The 12,207-nt window shown below is 50.5% G+C and overlaps 1 protein-coding gene across 1 annotated transcript in view; it reads right to left on the bottom strand.

Moving 5' to 3' along the window:
* Positions 1-12,207, bottom strand: part of DAPK1 (death associated protein kinase 1) — a 171,684-nt gene that overhangs the window by 29,016 nt on the left and 130,461 nt on the right. Inside the window, exons 16-18 of the mRNA XM_082697211.1 lie at positions 11,443-11,640; positions 9,994-10,191; positions 4,939-5,037 (exon numbers count right to left, since the gene is read on the bottom strand). Coding sequence (XP_082553337.1) covers positions 4,939-5,037; positions 9,994-10,191; positions 11,443-11,640 — 495 coding nt within the window. The remainder of the gene's footprint in view (positions 1-4,938; positions 5,038-9,993; positions 10,192-11,442; positions 11,641-12,207) is intronic.

Genomic DNA, 12,207 nt, shown 5'->3' with positions numbered 1-12,207 from the left:
GGCGCGAAATCACCCCAGCTGAGAACTGCCACCTTAGGCTGAAGCTGGAAGCTCCCTTAAGCGCTCGGGGGAGCAGTCTTCACAGTGCGCAGCCCACCTCTGCTCTCCCTTAGGGCTCCCAGATGTCTCCAGGGGGCAGGGCAGAGCTTCTAGTTTTCTTTGGGGTGAATCAGGGATCTTGTCAGTCACCACACCCCAACCAGGGATTCGTGCCAAACAGCCTAGATCCTTGCTGACATGATGAGAAAAGGCCTCAGGATAGCAGTTCCCAAACCTCCCCACACAATGGAAACCTGGGGGTGTTTAAGAACTCTGGTGGGCTGCATGCACCGGCCCCCTTCTGGATGCTCTGCTTCCCTCAATCTGGGTGCGACCTGGACACTGCGGTTGTAAGCGCTCCCCATGATTCCAACGTGCAGCCAAGTGAGCCTTGACTAAAGTTGTCTGACTTCTGGCCACCACAATTCTCTTGGAGACCCAGGATGGGCACGTTACACAGGCAGAGGACCTTCAGTGACAAAGGTCCCTGTCCATCATGGAGCCTTTCAAGTGACAGGAAAACCACCACAACCCAAATGTCCTACAATTATGGAGCACTTCAAAGCTTGCAAAACACTTTGCCTTAAGAGACAGTGTTCAAGCTCCCAAAAGAAAGGCCTGCCAGTGTGGTGGGAAGTTTGACCTTTGGCGTCAGAAGGATGAGGTTTACCTCCTGAATCTGCCCCCACCAGCTGTGTGAACAGTCACTGGGCCTTCTGGAACCTGGCCTTCTTCATTGTAAGGCGGAAGCAGGGACCCTGATCACACAGGCACTTCAGCAGATCAGAGATAAACAAATGGAAAGAACCAAAAGAGTACCAGTCATGGAAAAAGGAAGCGGCAGTAATTGCTAATAAAAAAGCTGAGAATTTCCCCAAATGCCCTGCCTTTCTAGGAGAGAATGGGGTAGGAGCTGGTTGTTTGCATTCTGGCCGTGCCTGACTGTGCTCCTGAGCCAGGTGCTAACTAACTCCCACAAGCAATTCTAACACTCATTGTCCTCCTGGTTACAAACAGTGGTCTGGGAGGGCCTTACTGAGAAGGTGACATTTGAGTCAAAACCTGAGGGAGAAGAGAAAGCAAGGCATTTGGATACCTGTGAAGAAAGGCAAATGCAAAGACCCTGAGGCAGCAGGATGACTGTCATGTCTGAAGAGTTTCAGAGAAGCTCATATAGTTCTCCTGGTATGGGGAGGAGGGGTCAAAGCCTGGAGATGGAGCAGGAGATGGAGGTCAGGGAGGCAATGTGAGGGGTCAGTCTTCAGGTAGTCCCCATCATAAGGACTTCTAACTTGACGGAGGGTCTGAGCAGAGGAGGGATATGATTTGACTTCTATTGCAATAGTGTCACACAAGCTGCTGCCTGAGGAACAGTCTGGGCAGGTGAGGGTAGAAGTAAGGAAACTGGTTAGGAGACTGGGACAAATTGCACATGATCATGGCCAAGGGGTCATATCTCATGGAGGATTAGCAAATCAATTCCAACAGAGTAAGAAGGGGAGCTGGAGGGGGCTGAAATGAGGAGGCTCTCTGGGGCTCCAGCTGATTACTGAAAGATGAAAAGGAGCTAGTGTTCCAGAACCTTGCTGCCACCAATGTCATCTGTGACTCTGTGCCTATGTGCTATTAGGCCCCAAAGTCTCTCACATGGACAGAAGGAGCACATCATGTCTTACAGCTGGGGTGTGTCTTCCTGGACCCTAGATGCTGACAGGGGCTGCAGGCCTCTGCACAGGTCAGACACTGACAGAGAATGGCAGGGCTGGAGGATGAGGACAACCTAGAGGTCGGGCCCTGTGACGCTGGTGCCCACCAGAGGGCATGCGGGGGCGCTCTGGGGATGTGGGGCTGGAGCCAAGGTCGTGGGCCTGGGGCCAGCGGCAGCTGCAGCCCAGGGTGGTCAGGGGCAGGGGCCGAATGTGGGAAGCCACTGGAGCTGGAGAAGGCACGCAAAGGCAGGAGGAAAGGCAGGAGCAAGTGCGGTTTTCCTACCCAAAGCAAGTGGGAGGGGCCGGAAGTGCAAGTCCTGGCTAACCACGATTCAGAAAACCTGCTGCTGCTGAGGTGCGGAGGAGAAAGAAGACAGGCGGGGGCATGGCTACCCTAAAAGAGCGGGGTCACACCCTGCGGAAGGAGACGCAGTGACCACGTCAGGCCCCGGAGGCTTTTGGGGTGACTTTGAAAGTTCAGTAAGCTTTACTTTTGTTCATATGCTTCGTTAAAAAAAAAAAAAATGTGTTTTATCTTACTATAAAGAAGTTCTGAAAGCAAGAGCTACTAGGAGGTGACTGGAGATTTGGCAGCACAGTGTCCAGGAGGGGCTGTAGGGCGTAGGGGGGAAGAGAGGGGGAGGGAGTCCAGGAAAAAAAGGGCAGGACCTTCAGAGGCTTTTCCGAGTAACTGGGGCTGAGACCAGAATGGGACGACAAGCGACCGCTAGGGGGCGCCGCAGGGTCGCGAGCTGGGGTTAAGGACGCAAAAACCCACCTGCTCGTGCCGCGTGGACAGAAGCACAGGAAAGGGGCGGGCACTGTTTCTGCCAATCAGGAGGCGGCCCCTCCCCAACCGTGCCTACCTCGGTGTTGAAACCGGGCCCAGGTAAAATGCCTGGGGGCATAAAGCACGATTTCCAGGACAGTACAAACCGAAGAACGGGCAATTTCGCAATACCTTTAAAATACTGATTGCTGGTCGAAATGGTAACATTTTGCACGTTTTGTGTTAAAGAAAATCTGTTCCTGCAGTTAACTTCTTCGTTTCTTTTCCTTTTTTGGATGTGGCTTCTAGAACATCTAGCATGGCACACATGCTGCGCGTATGAGGATGACTCTGTTGGAGAGGTCAGCTTGCAGCAAGGCGTCCATGATCATACCGCCCCCCTGCTGGGCGCCTGGAAGGCTGCCCCTGCTCTAAGAGTGAAACCTCAGGGTCCACGCACCTGCGGGGGTGGGGGAGGGGGCACCTGACCCTGCTCTCTCCCCCTTGGCCGGCCAGGCTGTGCTTCAGGCCCACTGTCCTTCCAGCTCCTAGAAGGGCTTGTGGCCACTCAGCTTAGGGAAGCTTAGGGCTTCCCACAGGGCACTCCCTACAATCTCCCTGAGGAGTGCTCCCCACTCCTGGAAACTCCCCTCACTGGTCGCATCCCCTCACTGTACCTTCACTGCTGTGGCTCTTTTGTCTGCTTCCTCCCCTGTTAGACTACTGGAAGTCTCCTGAGGGAGCAGAGCTCATCCGCCCCTGTGTTCCTGGGTCTTAGCTGTGCCTGGTGCACAGTACGTGCCCAGTTTTGGGGAATGAAGAAACAAGGGAAGCACTTCTGAAGAGGGTGAATGAGGAGACTGACCTGAGGGCGGGCTGGAATGGGAGGCCCCTGATGGGAAGTAAGGAATCAGCAGCTGGGGACAAGGGCAAAAGGAGAGGACCCAGAGCTCACAGAGGTCATGTGGTGGCACAAGCAGAGGCCAAGGGCCACACGTTTTACTGTCCCTAACCCGCCTGTGGGATTTGGCAGAATCAGCATCTGGTATCTTCAGAGCCATCCTGGACAGTTTATTTTTTTGTGAGGCAACATTTGTGACATATATATGTATATATATATATATATATATATATATATATATATATATATATATACACACACACACACACTTTTCCAAGGACATGGCTGGGCAGGGTTTGATAATGGCACATCTGGCCTAGAAGCCCACACATGGCCTTGTGGGGTTTCGTGACGGGCGGGGAAGTGCCCTAAGAAAGGGACAACCCCGTCCCACTGGCATTCCCTAGGCCAGCAGAAAAGCCCAGCTCAGGGCTCAACACTTCAGAGAACAGGGCCAGTACTTCTGGGGACAGAAGGACATCAAAGGACTATCAATGCATTCAGGGAGGCAATGTTCTCCACCAGGGGTCACCAAACATTTTCTGTAAAGGGCAAGAGAGTAGATACCTTGAGCTCTGGAAGCCACAGGGTCTCCATCACACCTGCTCACCTCTGCCCTTACAGCATGAAAGTGGCCATAAATACATAATAATGAACATGGCTGGCTCCCAATAAAACTTTATTTACAGAAACAGGCAGCAGGCTGGATTTGGCCCGTGGCCCCTAGCTTGCCAACCCCTGCGTGCCTCTCCAAGAAATGAGGCCTCCCTTCTGGTCTCAGGGCCCGATTTCCCCCAAACTGGCTGCCATTATTTTGAAACTCCAATGGCTTTCCTTAGACAAACACTTTATGTCAGCCAAGCACTAGAGTTTCAGGAATCCCCCACGTAATGGAGTGGGAGACAACCCACCATTAGGCCAGAAGCAAGTTAAATGACAGTATTTCACGGGAGCAGTAACATGACAACCTTATGTCATTAGTCCCTGGATTTTTCCTCTTTGGTATTACATGAAATGTTAACTCAAGCGGGGCAGGACCTGGCATGGAAGGTGGAGTGGGGAGGCCGGGGGAACAGAGCATCGCATGTAAAATCATCAGGGCCCGCCTCAGAGCCAAAGCAGCTTCTTGAGGAGAGCACAGGAGAGCACCGCTCTCCCAAGCAGTTCCCCACCCTGACCCCCACCCCCGATGCCTCCGAAACCCCATAGGGGAGGGGAGCATTGAGAAAAGGAAAACACAGACCTAACCACACACCCCAAGGTGTTGTTGTGGAACACGGACCACAGCAGGCCTTCGTGGCAGCGCGGGCCACAAAATGCGTGGGGAAGGTGGCCAAGCCAGCCCTCCCCCTGGCCCTGTGTGGGCAACTGTCTTCAACCTGTCGTGCGGGAACGAAGCTTCTAGCAGTGTGTCCACTGAGAGGCAGTTGCCAAGTGATATCTTGCCCCTCATGCCCTTGAGGCCTGAGACATTTTCTACGGCTTTCTATGGCATTCTCCTGCCCCAGAGGGTGACTCACCGAGGTCAGCGCCTCCACGTTGGCGCCCGCCAGACAGAGGTAGCGCACCACGTCCAGAATCCCGTTGTTGGCTGCAAGGTGCAGAGGTGTTCGGCCGTACTGGAAAACACAAGAAAGGCCAAAGAGAGTCCTTCTCACGATGGTTGCTGAGGATGGCCCTGGATGCGAGTCCATCCCATGGGTCAGCACTGTGCAAGGGATCTGGGATCCCCCTGAAGACATGGGAGGTGTGGGATCCCTTCTCCAGAAACTCGCCCTCTCCTGAGGGACACAAGCCTGGCAGGACGGGGGCGAGTGTTCTCCAGTGAGAAGAGTAACTTGGAACTAAAACTGGAAAGGATGAAAGAGTAGGAGGCTTATCATAAGTAAATCAAGTCTCCCGCTGTGCGGGCAGAAAGGAGGTCTGAGTCAGGGCTCTTATAAAGGGTCCCAAAGTTTCAGAAAGATCTGTACCACAGTTCAAATATGGAAGCTGCAAGGGACAAAGGGATGTTATGAGAGCTTCTGAGGCGGCTCTACTGAGGTGACAGTGCAAGGCCATGCCTACCATGCTCCCTCATGTTTACGTCTGTGGTTCCCAAACTGTGTGCCCAGGCACCTCAGTGAGTTCACAGGATACTGAGGAATATTTTGCATTTTCAATGGAAGCAGCAGGTTCAGACACAAAGTGAACTACTAGCTTTAAGAGGCAGTTCAGGCTCTCAGCATGAGACTGCCCTGCCTTCCTTTCTGTGGTGTTAGCACAAAGGGCGTGGGGAGGTTACAGGCGGGGAAGTGACAAGAGGTGAGTATCTTGAGGACATCAGGGTAGAGCATTAAGTGAGGGCGGCAGTGTCCAACCTGGGTTCATGTCTGAGGGTTGTGAGGTGCCCCAAAAGTGCACACGTCCCATTGGTACGCCATTGGGATTATGGAAGTCTGAAATCAAAATATTCGTTTCCTTTCCATTTGTGTGGGCTCACTTTTCCCCCACAGCTACTGAGTCTTTAAGATATAAATTCTTACTAGGTTGTTTGGAGCAAACCACTTAATAAACAGAGCGGTGAGGTATTTCTTTTGTCCTAGGGGAACCAAGAAAAAAGTTCTGAGACACCAGGACCAGGGAGGCTGAGGAATTTCAGGTAAGGCTCGAAGGCTGTTTATTTGCAGTTGTAAGCTTTTGTTCTGAAGTTAACACCTGCTGATTTAGAATATGCAAAGGACTCTGAGGAATGGGGTGGAAAATGGAAGAGCTTTCCCCGGTCCCCCTCCCCCAACTTCCCTCCTCAGAGCAGGTCCTGCTGGTCCCTTTGTTGCCTTTCCCGCCAAGCTTTTAGCTCTCAATCCATAAAAGGAAACAAATAATTAGAAAAGTCAGGACAGAATCACACCCACTCTACGCGTTCACCTGACAATATATGGGCGACGCTTCGCCATGCCTGTCACTAGATGTAGTACGTTCTTTCAGACACCCAAATAATAATGTCACATGTGGATACGTGTGGATGTTCATGCAGACAGACCCTGAGGATGGACACTTAAGATGGTTCTGTTCCTTGTCCTTATAAAAAAAATGCTACAATGTGCATACATGTCTGTATTTTGTTTGCTGTCATCCAGAGGCTTTAGAAAGCAAATATGAAGCCTTCAAATACACCAGCAATGCAGCAAGAAGGAAGAGAGGGGTTGCAAAGACGGGATGCAGTGTCTGGATTTGTGTGGAAGGAGGCGAAGCCTGGCAGTGGGAGGCATCGCCTGATGCAAGGGAAGAAGGACAACAGAGAAAAAGGACTAGGAAGTTGACACTTTTAAAGGCTCAAACCTTTCACAGAACCAAACCCAAACTCCTCGGGACTGGAGTCAAGGTTTAGCACCATCTGCACCCAAGATCCCTTTCCACCTGCGTTTTCTCTCTGTGCCCCACTGCCTGCCCCCGCCCCCAAGCCTACACCCCCAGGTCAGCTGCCGGCGCATCCAGAGAATTGTCCCCAAACATACACGAACACTTCCCTCAGTCTGAAACACACTCTCTCCTCTTCCCCATCCAGCAAAGCCCTAAGTGCCTCTGAAAAGCCCTTTCAGTTTCTCTAATGTGTCCAGCACCGCCTTGCCATGCACCTGTTCCTGTGAAAGCAGAGACTGCAGGAGGAGACAGGGCTGGAGGGAAAAGCAGCCTGAGGGCAAGAACCATTCCTGCTGCTGTACGCAAGCCCCAGACCTCACCTGGCACAATGTGCTGGAGAAAGGTATTAGGACACGCTTGGCTGGCTGGGCATTCTCACTCATGCGTTTGCATGCGTGTGTGCGTGCGTGTGTGCATGTGTGTGTGCCCATCTGCGTGTGCATGTCTGTGTGTGCTTTGTATAAGCATCTGTTTGCATGTGTGCATGTCTCTGTGTGTTTGTGTGGGTGCATGTGTCTGTGCTGGTCTGTGCATGTGTATATGAGCACAATATGCTTTCCATCTTCACTGATAAGAAGAGCCATCCCAGAGGAAGAAGGCTTAAGGTCGGTAGGCTCAGTGCCACCCAGCTCTCTCTGCTCCGTGCTCCCCAGCACAGCCCATTTCCACAGCCACTCTCCTGTTTTTCCCACGGGATGAAGGAAGACTGAGAAAGATCTGTTTTACTTTGATGAGCGTCAAAGGTAGTGACAAATATCTGTCCCATACTGCGGACTGGGGTAGGACCCGAACGGCCACTGTTATCTCCAGGGGAACTGAATCCAGGTAAGGAAAAGGCCAGACATGTCACAAGAAAGGAGTGACCATCTGCCTGTGGGACATGGGCTGTCATGTGCTAAGGTCCGTTTGGACAGTCGCTTACAAGGGTGCGGCCAAGTAAAGGTAGAGGTGCTTTCCGAGCAAGTAATACTCTTACTAATTCAAGATCCTCTAGAGCTCCATCACTTTCCTAAAACAAAAAGCTAGAAAAGGAAGAAAAAGCCAAAGATGTTCTCAGTTCTCTGAAGAACGCGTGAGATGCACGTCGTGACGGTGTGCTGAGCCCCTGAGCACTGACGGCAGCCCAGCGAGCCTGTCTGCAGATCCCAGCACACAGAGCTGCTCATCAGACAGAGGCTGGGGCTCTGAGCAGGTTCCCCGTGACCCTCTGACCTGGGCTATGGACTCCAGGAGGCTGACGCCGTGGAGCTTCAGCTGTGCTCAGGTCTGTGACCAAGTCACCTGCTGAACCGCCTCTCTGAGCCACTGTGTTGCCCTATATGGTAAAAACACGTCTATGGGGATACATCTGGACGGCCAGCCACAGCATCAACAACGGAGAGCCTTTCCCAGTCAATAGGCCAGTGGTTTTTAAACATGAAAGTCTAGGATTATCTTACCAAGTATTTTATTTTATTTTTTTAAAGATATACTTATTTATTTGAGAGAGAGAGTGTGTGTGTGCGTGTGAACAAGGGAAGAGGGAGAGAGAGTATCAAGCAGACTCCACCCGGAGCACTGAGCCCGCTGCAGCGCTTGATCCTACAAGACCATGACCATGACCAGAGCCGACGTCCAGAGTCAGCTGCTTAACTGACTGAGCCACCCAGGTGCCCTCTTGCTGGGTATTTTAAGAGCATATTTAGCAGGTGCAGTGCTTGCACTTAGGCGTGGGAACACCCATTCCCTTCTTTAACTTGGTGCAAGAACCCAGAGTCACCCGCTCGGCCCCTCCACCTTCACAAGACATAGCTCATCTTAGATGCTGTGCACACAGTGGCCCTCCGAGCATGCTGTGGCCAAATCCAAACATACCCAAGTAAGTGCCACGTTGTTCCTTGAAGCCACTTTTTATTTGTTTAAAGACTCCTGGAAGGAAAGTCAAGGTCTTGATGCTGCTTTATATCTGGCTTTCCTGTTAAGCCACTTTCCGGACTGGCTTGGCAGGATTAGAATGGGATAAACAAAGAAAGCAACCAGCGTAGCAGCTAATGGCTAAGACCTATGATCTCGCGTTTCCAAATTTCCAGAACATGCAGATTGCCAATTTCAATTTTCATTAGAATTAATCACATAATAGGCGAGAGGAATAATTTTTGGTAGGAGTGTAATTTTCCCGCTGTTTCAGATATTAATTCTCTTACCTCAAACAAATCACAATAAAATTCTGCTGGCATCATCTGTGCCATTTATAAACAAACCCTTCCCACATTCAAATATTTAATTCCAGTTGGACTTTCTTTTTAACACAATCACAAAAGAAGAGTGTTTGCCTTTCATACAGTCACATGGCTAAAACCGCAGGAAGAGCCAACTCTTCTGTCTTATTTGGTAATGAAAATCTAGATGGTGTTCAGGGAAAAGGGAAGGTGGTAGCTAGCTTCTAGAAGCCAACATCTGGGCTTGATGGAGCATTAATTATTTATTTCCATTTCTTTATTTGCCAAATGGTAGCATTCCCTCGGTCTTACCAAATTTACTTAGCCCAAACAAGGGTTATGAGTGCTTGACCATAAAACTCTGAATGCGTGAAGCTAAGAACAGAAATCTGGGTCTTGGATTCTGTGAAGCATCTTCCCGAAGACTTACTGCTCCAGAAAGAGACTCTCATTTGACGGATGTTCTGGGATTTCTCTACAAGAGCTCACACACACACACACTCCTCCTTTTCTCTCTCTTCCTCTCTCGATGTTCATAAGTGACCACCTGGCTAGGTAGGAAGTACTTATTCAGATAATAATTTTCTGTTACTTCACCAAGTTATTCAAAAGCTAAATGTAAAATATGACATTAAGGGGCACCTGGGTGGCTCAGTGGGTTAAGCCTCTGCCTTCGGCTTAGGTCATGGTCTCAGGGTCCTGGGATTGAGCCCTGCATCGGGATCTCTGCTCGGCAGGGAACCTGCTTCCTCCTCTCTCTCTGTCTGCCTCTCTGCCTGCTTGTGATCTCTCTCTCTGTCAAATAAATAAAATTTAAAAAATAAAATAAAATACGGCATTAAATTGAGAGCCCTATAAGACCGAACAGGTGCCCATGAGTAATGAACAATGATGAGACACAAAGCGAAGCCTGGCCACACGCAGAGGCAGCTGGCCGGGTGCACATGCCAGTCCCTGCATCCCCGCCGCCATTACCTTGTTGGAGATATCCAGATTGCAGCCGGCTTCACAGAGGGCCACCACAATAGGCATGTTGCCGTCTTTGCAGGCCACATGGAGCGGGGTGTTGCCATGCCTGTCTTGGAAGTCGACAGAACACCCCTGGCCGATGAGAGTCTGGATCACTTCCACCTGACACCGTCTCACGGCAAGATGAAGAGCGATGTGTCCATCCTGCAAAAAGTACCAGGGACCATGAGCACTTTCCCTTAGGCTCACAGGGCTGGCCACTCGCCTTTCAGCCACCACTGGGCCCAGACGAGTTGGGGATGGCATCGCTAGCGCAGAGCCTGCGGGAGGATTACATAACAGACTCTCCTCCCAGAGAGTGGGGGACAGGCTTCGTGCACCCTACTAAGTAACCACAAACTGACGATTCCAGGTGCAGCCAGTACAATCAACCAGAGAGAAAGAGCCAACACTTCTTCTTGTCCCTGGCTTTACAGAACTCAAGTAATGGTCCGTACTCCAATGGCCAGTTTTATCACGGACCTGAACACCACTTTTAAAAAACATTCGCTCAGCGTCTTTACTGACTTCCTAAGTAGAATGCCTATTCCTTTCTCTGAGTCTGGGAGAAACTGAGATGTGTTCAAGGGCTGCCTATATATTAGGGGCGAATATAACATGTTGGCCCCAGGCATCCCCAAAAAGACCAGCCTGAGAATTCCCTCCACTTGTTACGGATTCCCTGGCGAACAGTCAGGTTGAGTGTCCGGAGCCAGGGACAGAATTTGGGGCCATGTCTGTGTGGGTACTCCAGGCTGTGACAACCACAAAAGGTCTGCAGCCATTACGAAATGTCTCCTGGGGGCAAGCTTGCTCCCAGTTTAGAACCACCTCTCCGTACTAAGAAAATACTCCAAAAATGGCAATTACTACTTAACTACACTATCCCAAATCTGATATATAGAGTAACATCACAGCCTCACATTAAGTACAAACTCACAACAACAGATTATGCTGAATTTGTATCCTGAATAAAGGAACACCTGGTCTAGAATGGCAATCATCAGACAAACAAGGGTGGTTTTCGTCTTTTTACAAAACAGTCAGTGATGAAAGTAAATAAACTAATGATTTCTTTGTTTAATCTACGAAGTAATAGTGACTTGCCAACTTTAGTCCTAACTGAAGATTGTCTTAGGCTCAGTGATCATTGCTGTACCTGCTCTGAAGTGGAAAAGGCTATACGTAAGATAGACACCTGAGTCATGTGACATCAAGTGTTAAATGTCACAAAGGAATATTAATTATTAAACAGAATCTAGAAAAGGGCACAGAATTTCTGAAACAGAGAGGACAAAGGATCACTGTAATTTGCTACATTTGAGTTTGTTAGGTAAATTGATGCAGGAGGCTTGTGGTCCTACCAGCCCCCCAGATTGCATGCCAGGGAGCATGATACATTTACCCACAAAGCACCTTGTCGGAGGCATTGAGGTCGGCTCCATGTTCAGACAGACACTCCACGATGTCGTGGTAGCCCCGGGCAGAGGCTGTCAGGAGGGGCGTCTCTCCTTCTCGGTTCTTAATGTTCACGTTGCAGCCGGCTTCGCAAAGGGCTCTGGCCACGGAGTAATAGCCGTGCCAGGCAGCACAGTGCAGGGGGGTTTCTTCTTCCTGGCCAAAGAGACACACGCATGAAGAGATGGACACAGCAACACGCAGGTATGTGTGCAAGGAGTTCCAGCCAAGTCATGGCGGCCCAGTGATGGCAGCACAGAGAAAAGAGCTCGTGGCCAGTGGAGCAAGACGTTCACCGGAAATAATGGATGTAGGCCTGATGTCTCTCCTTCATTAGTTTCCTGCGTCCACACCTGTGTGTTGCACAAATTCAGTTTTCCCTGCCAGTTACTAACTGACCTTCAGGAGCCCCCTGGAACGGTCGGCTCGGCTGTTCTAAACAAGGGAGCCCGGGTGTGGGTAGGTTTATAGCATCTTTCTTGGGAAAGTGTCTTCGTTCACATTCAGACTCCTCACGGGGGGAGAGCACTTCCTGAGCAAGCATTCCTGCCACAGTCTTAACCCCTCAAGATTTTTGTCCCGTATGTCACATAAAGATGAGTCGCATAATTTACCGTTGGCTCTGGCAAAGAAGTGCTGAGGTCATCGGGCTTTAAGAAGTGACAGGAAGGTCTATAGGCCTGAAAGGCCTGTATATTCACCATCAACGTCGTTAGAGGCTCA

This window comes from Mustela nivalis (genome assembly GCF_964662115.1).
Source record: "Mustela nivalis genome assembly, chromosome: 13".
NCBI classification, from domain to species: domain Eukaryota; kingdom Metazoa; phylum Chordata; class Mammalia; order Carnivora; family Mustelidae; genus Mustela; species Mustela nivalis.
The sequence above is the reverse complement of the archived record's forward strand: the minus strand, read 5'-3'. Positions and strand labels throughout refer to the sequence as shown.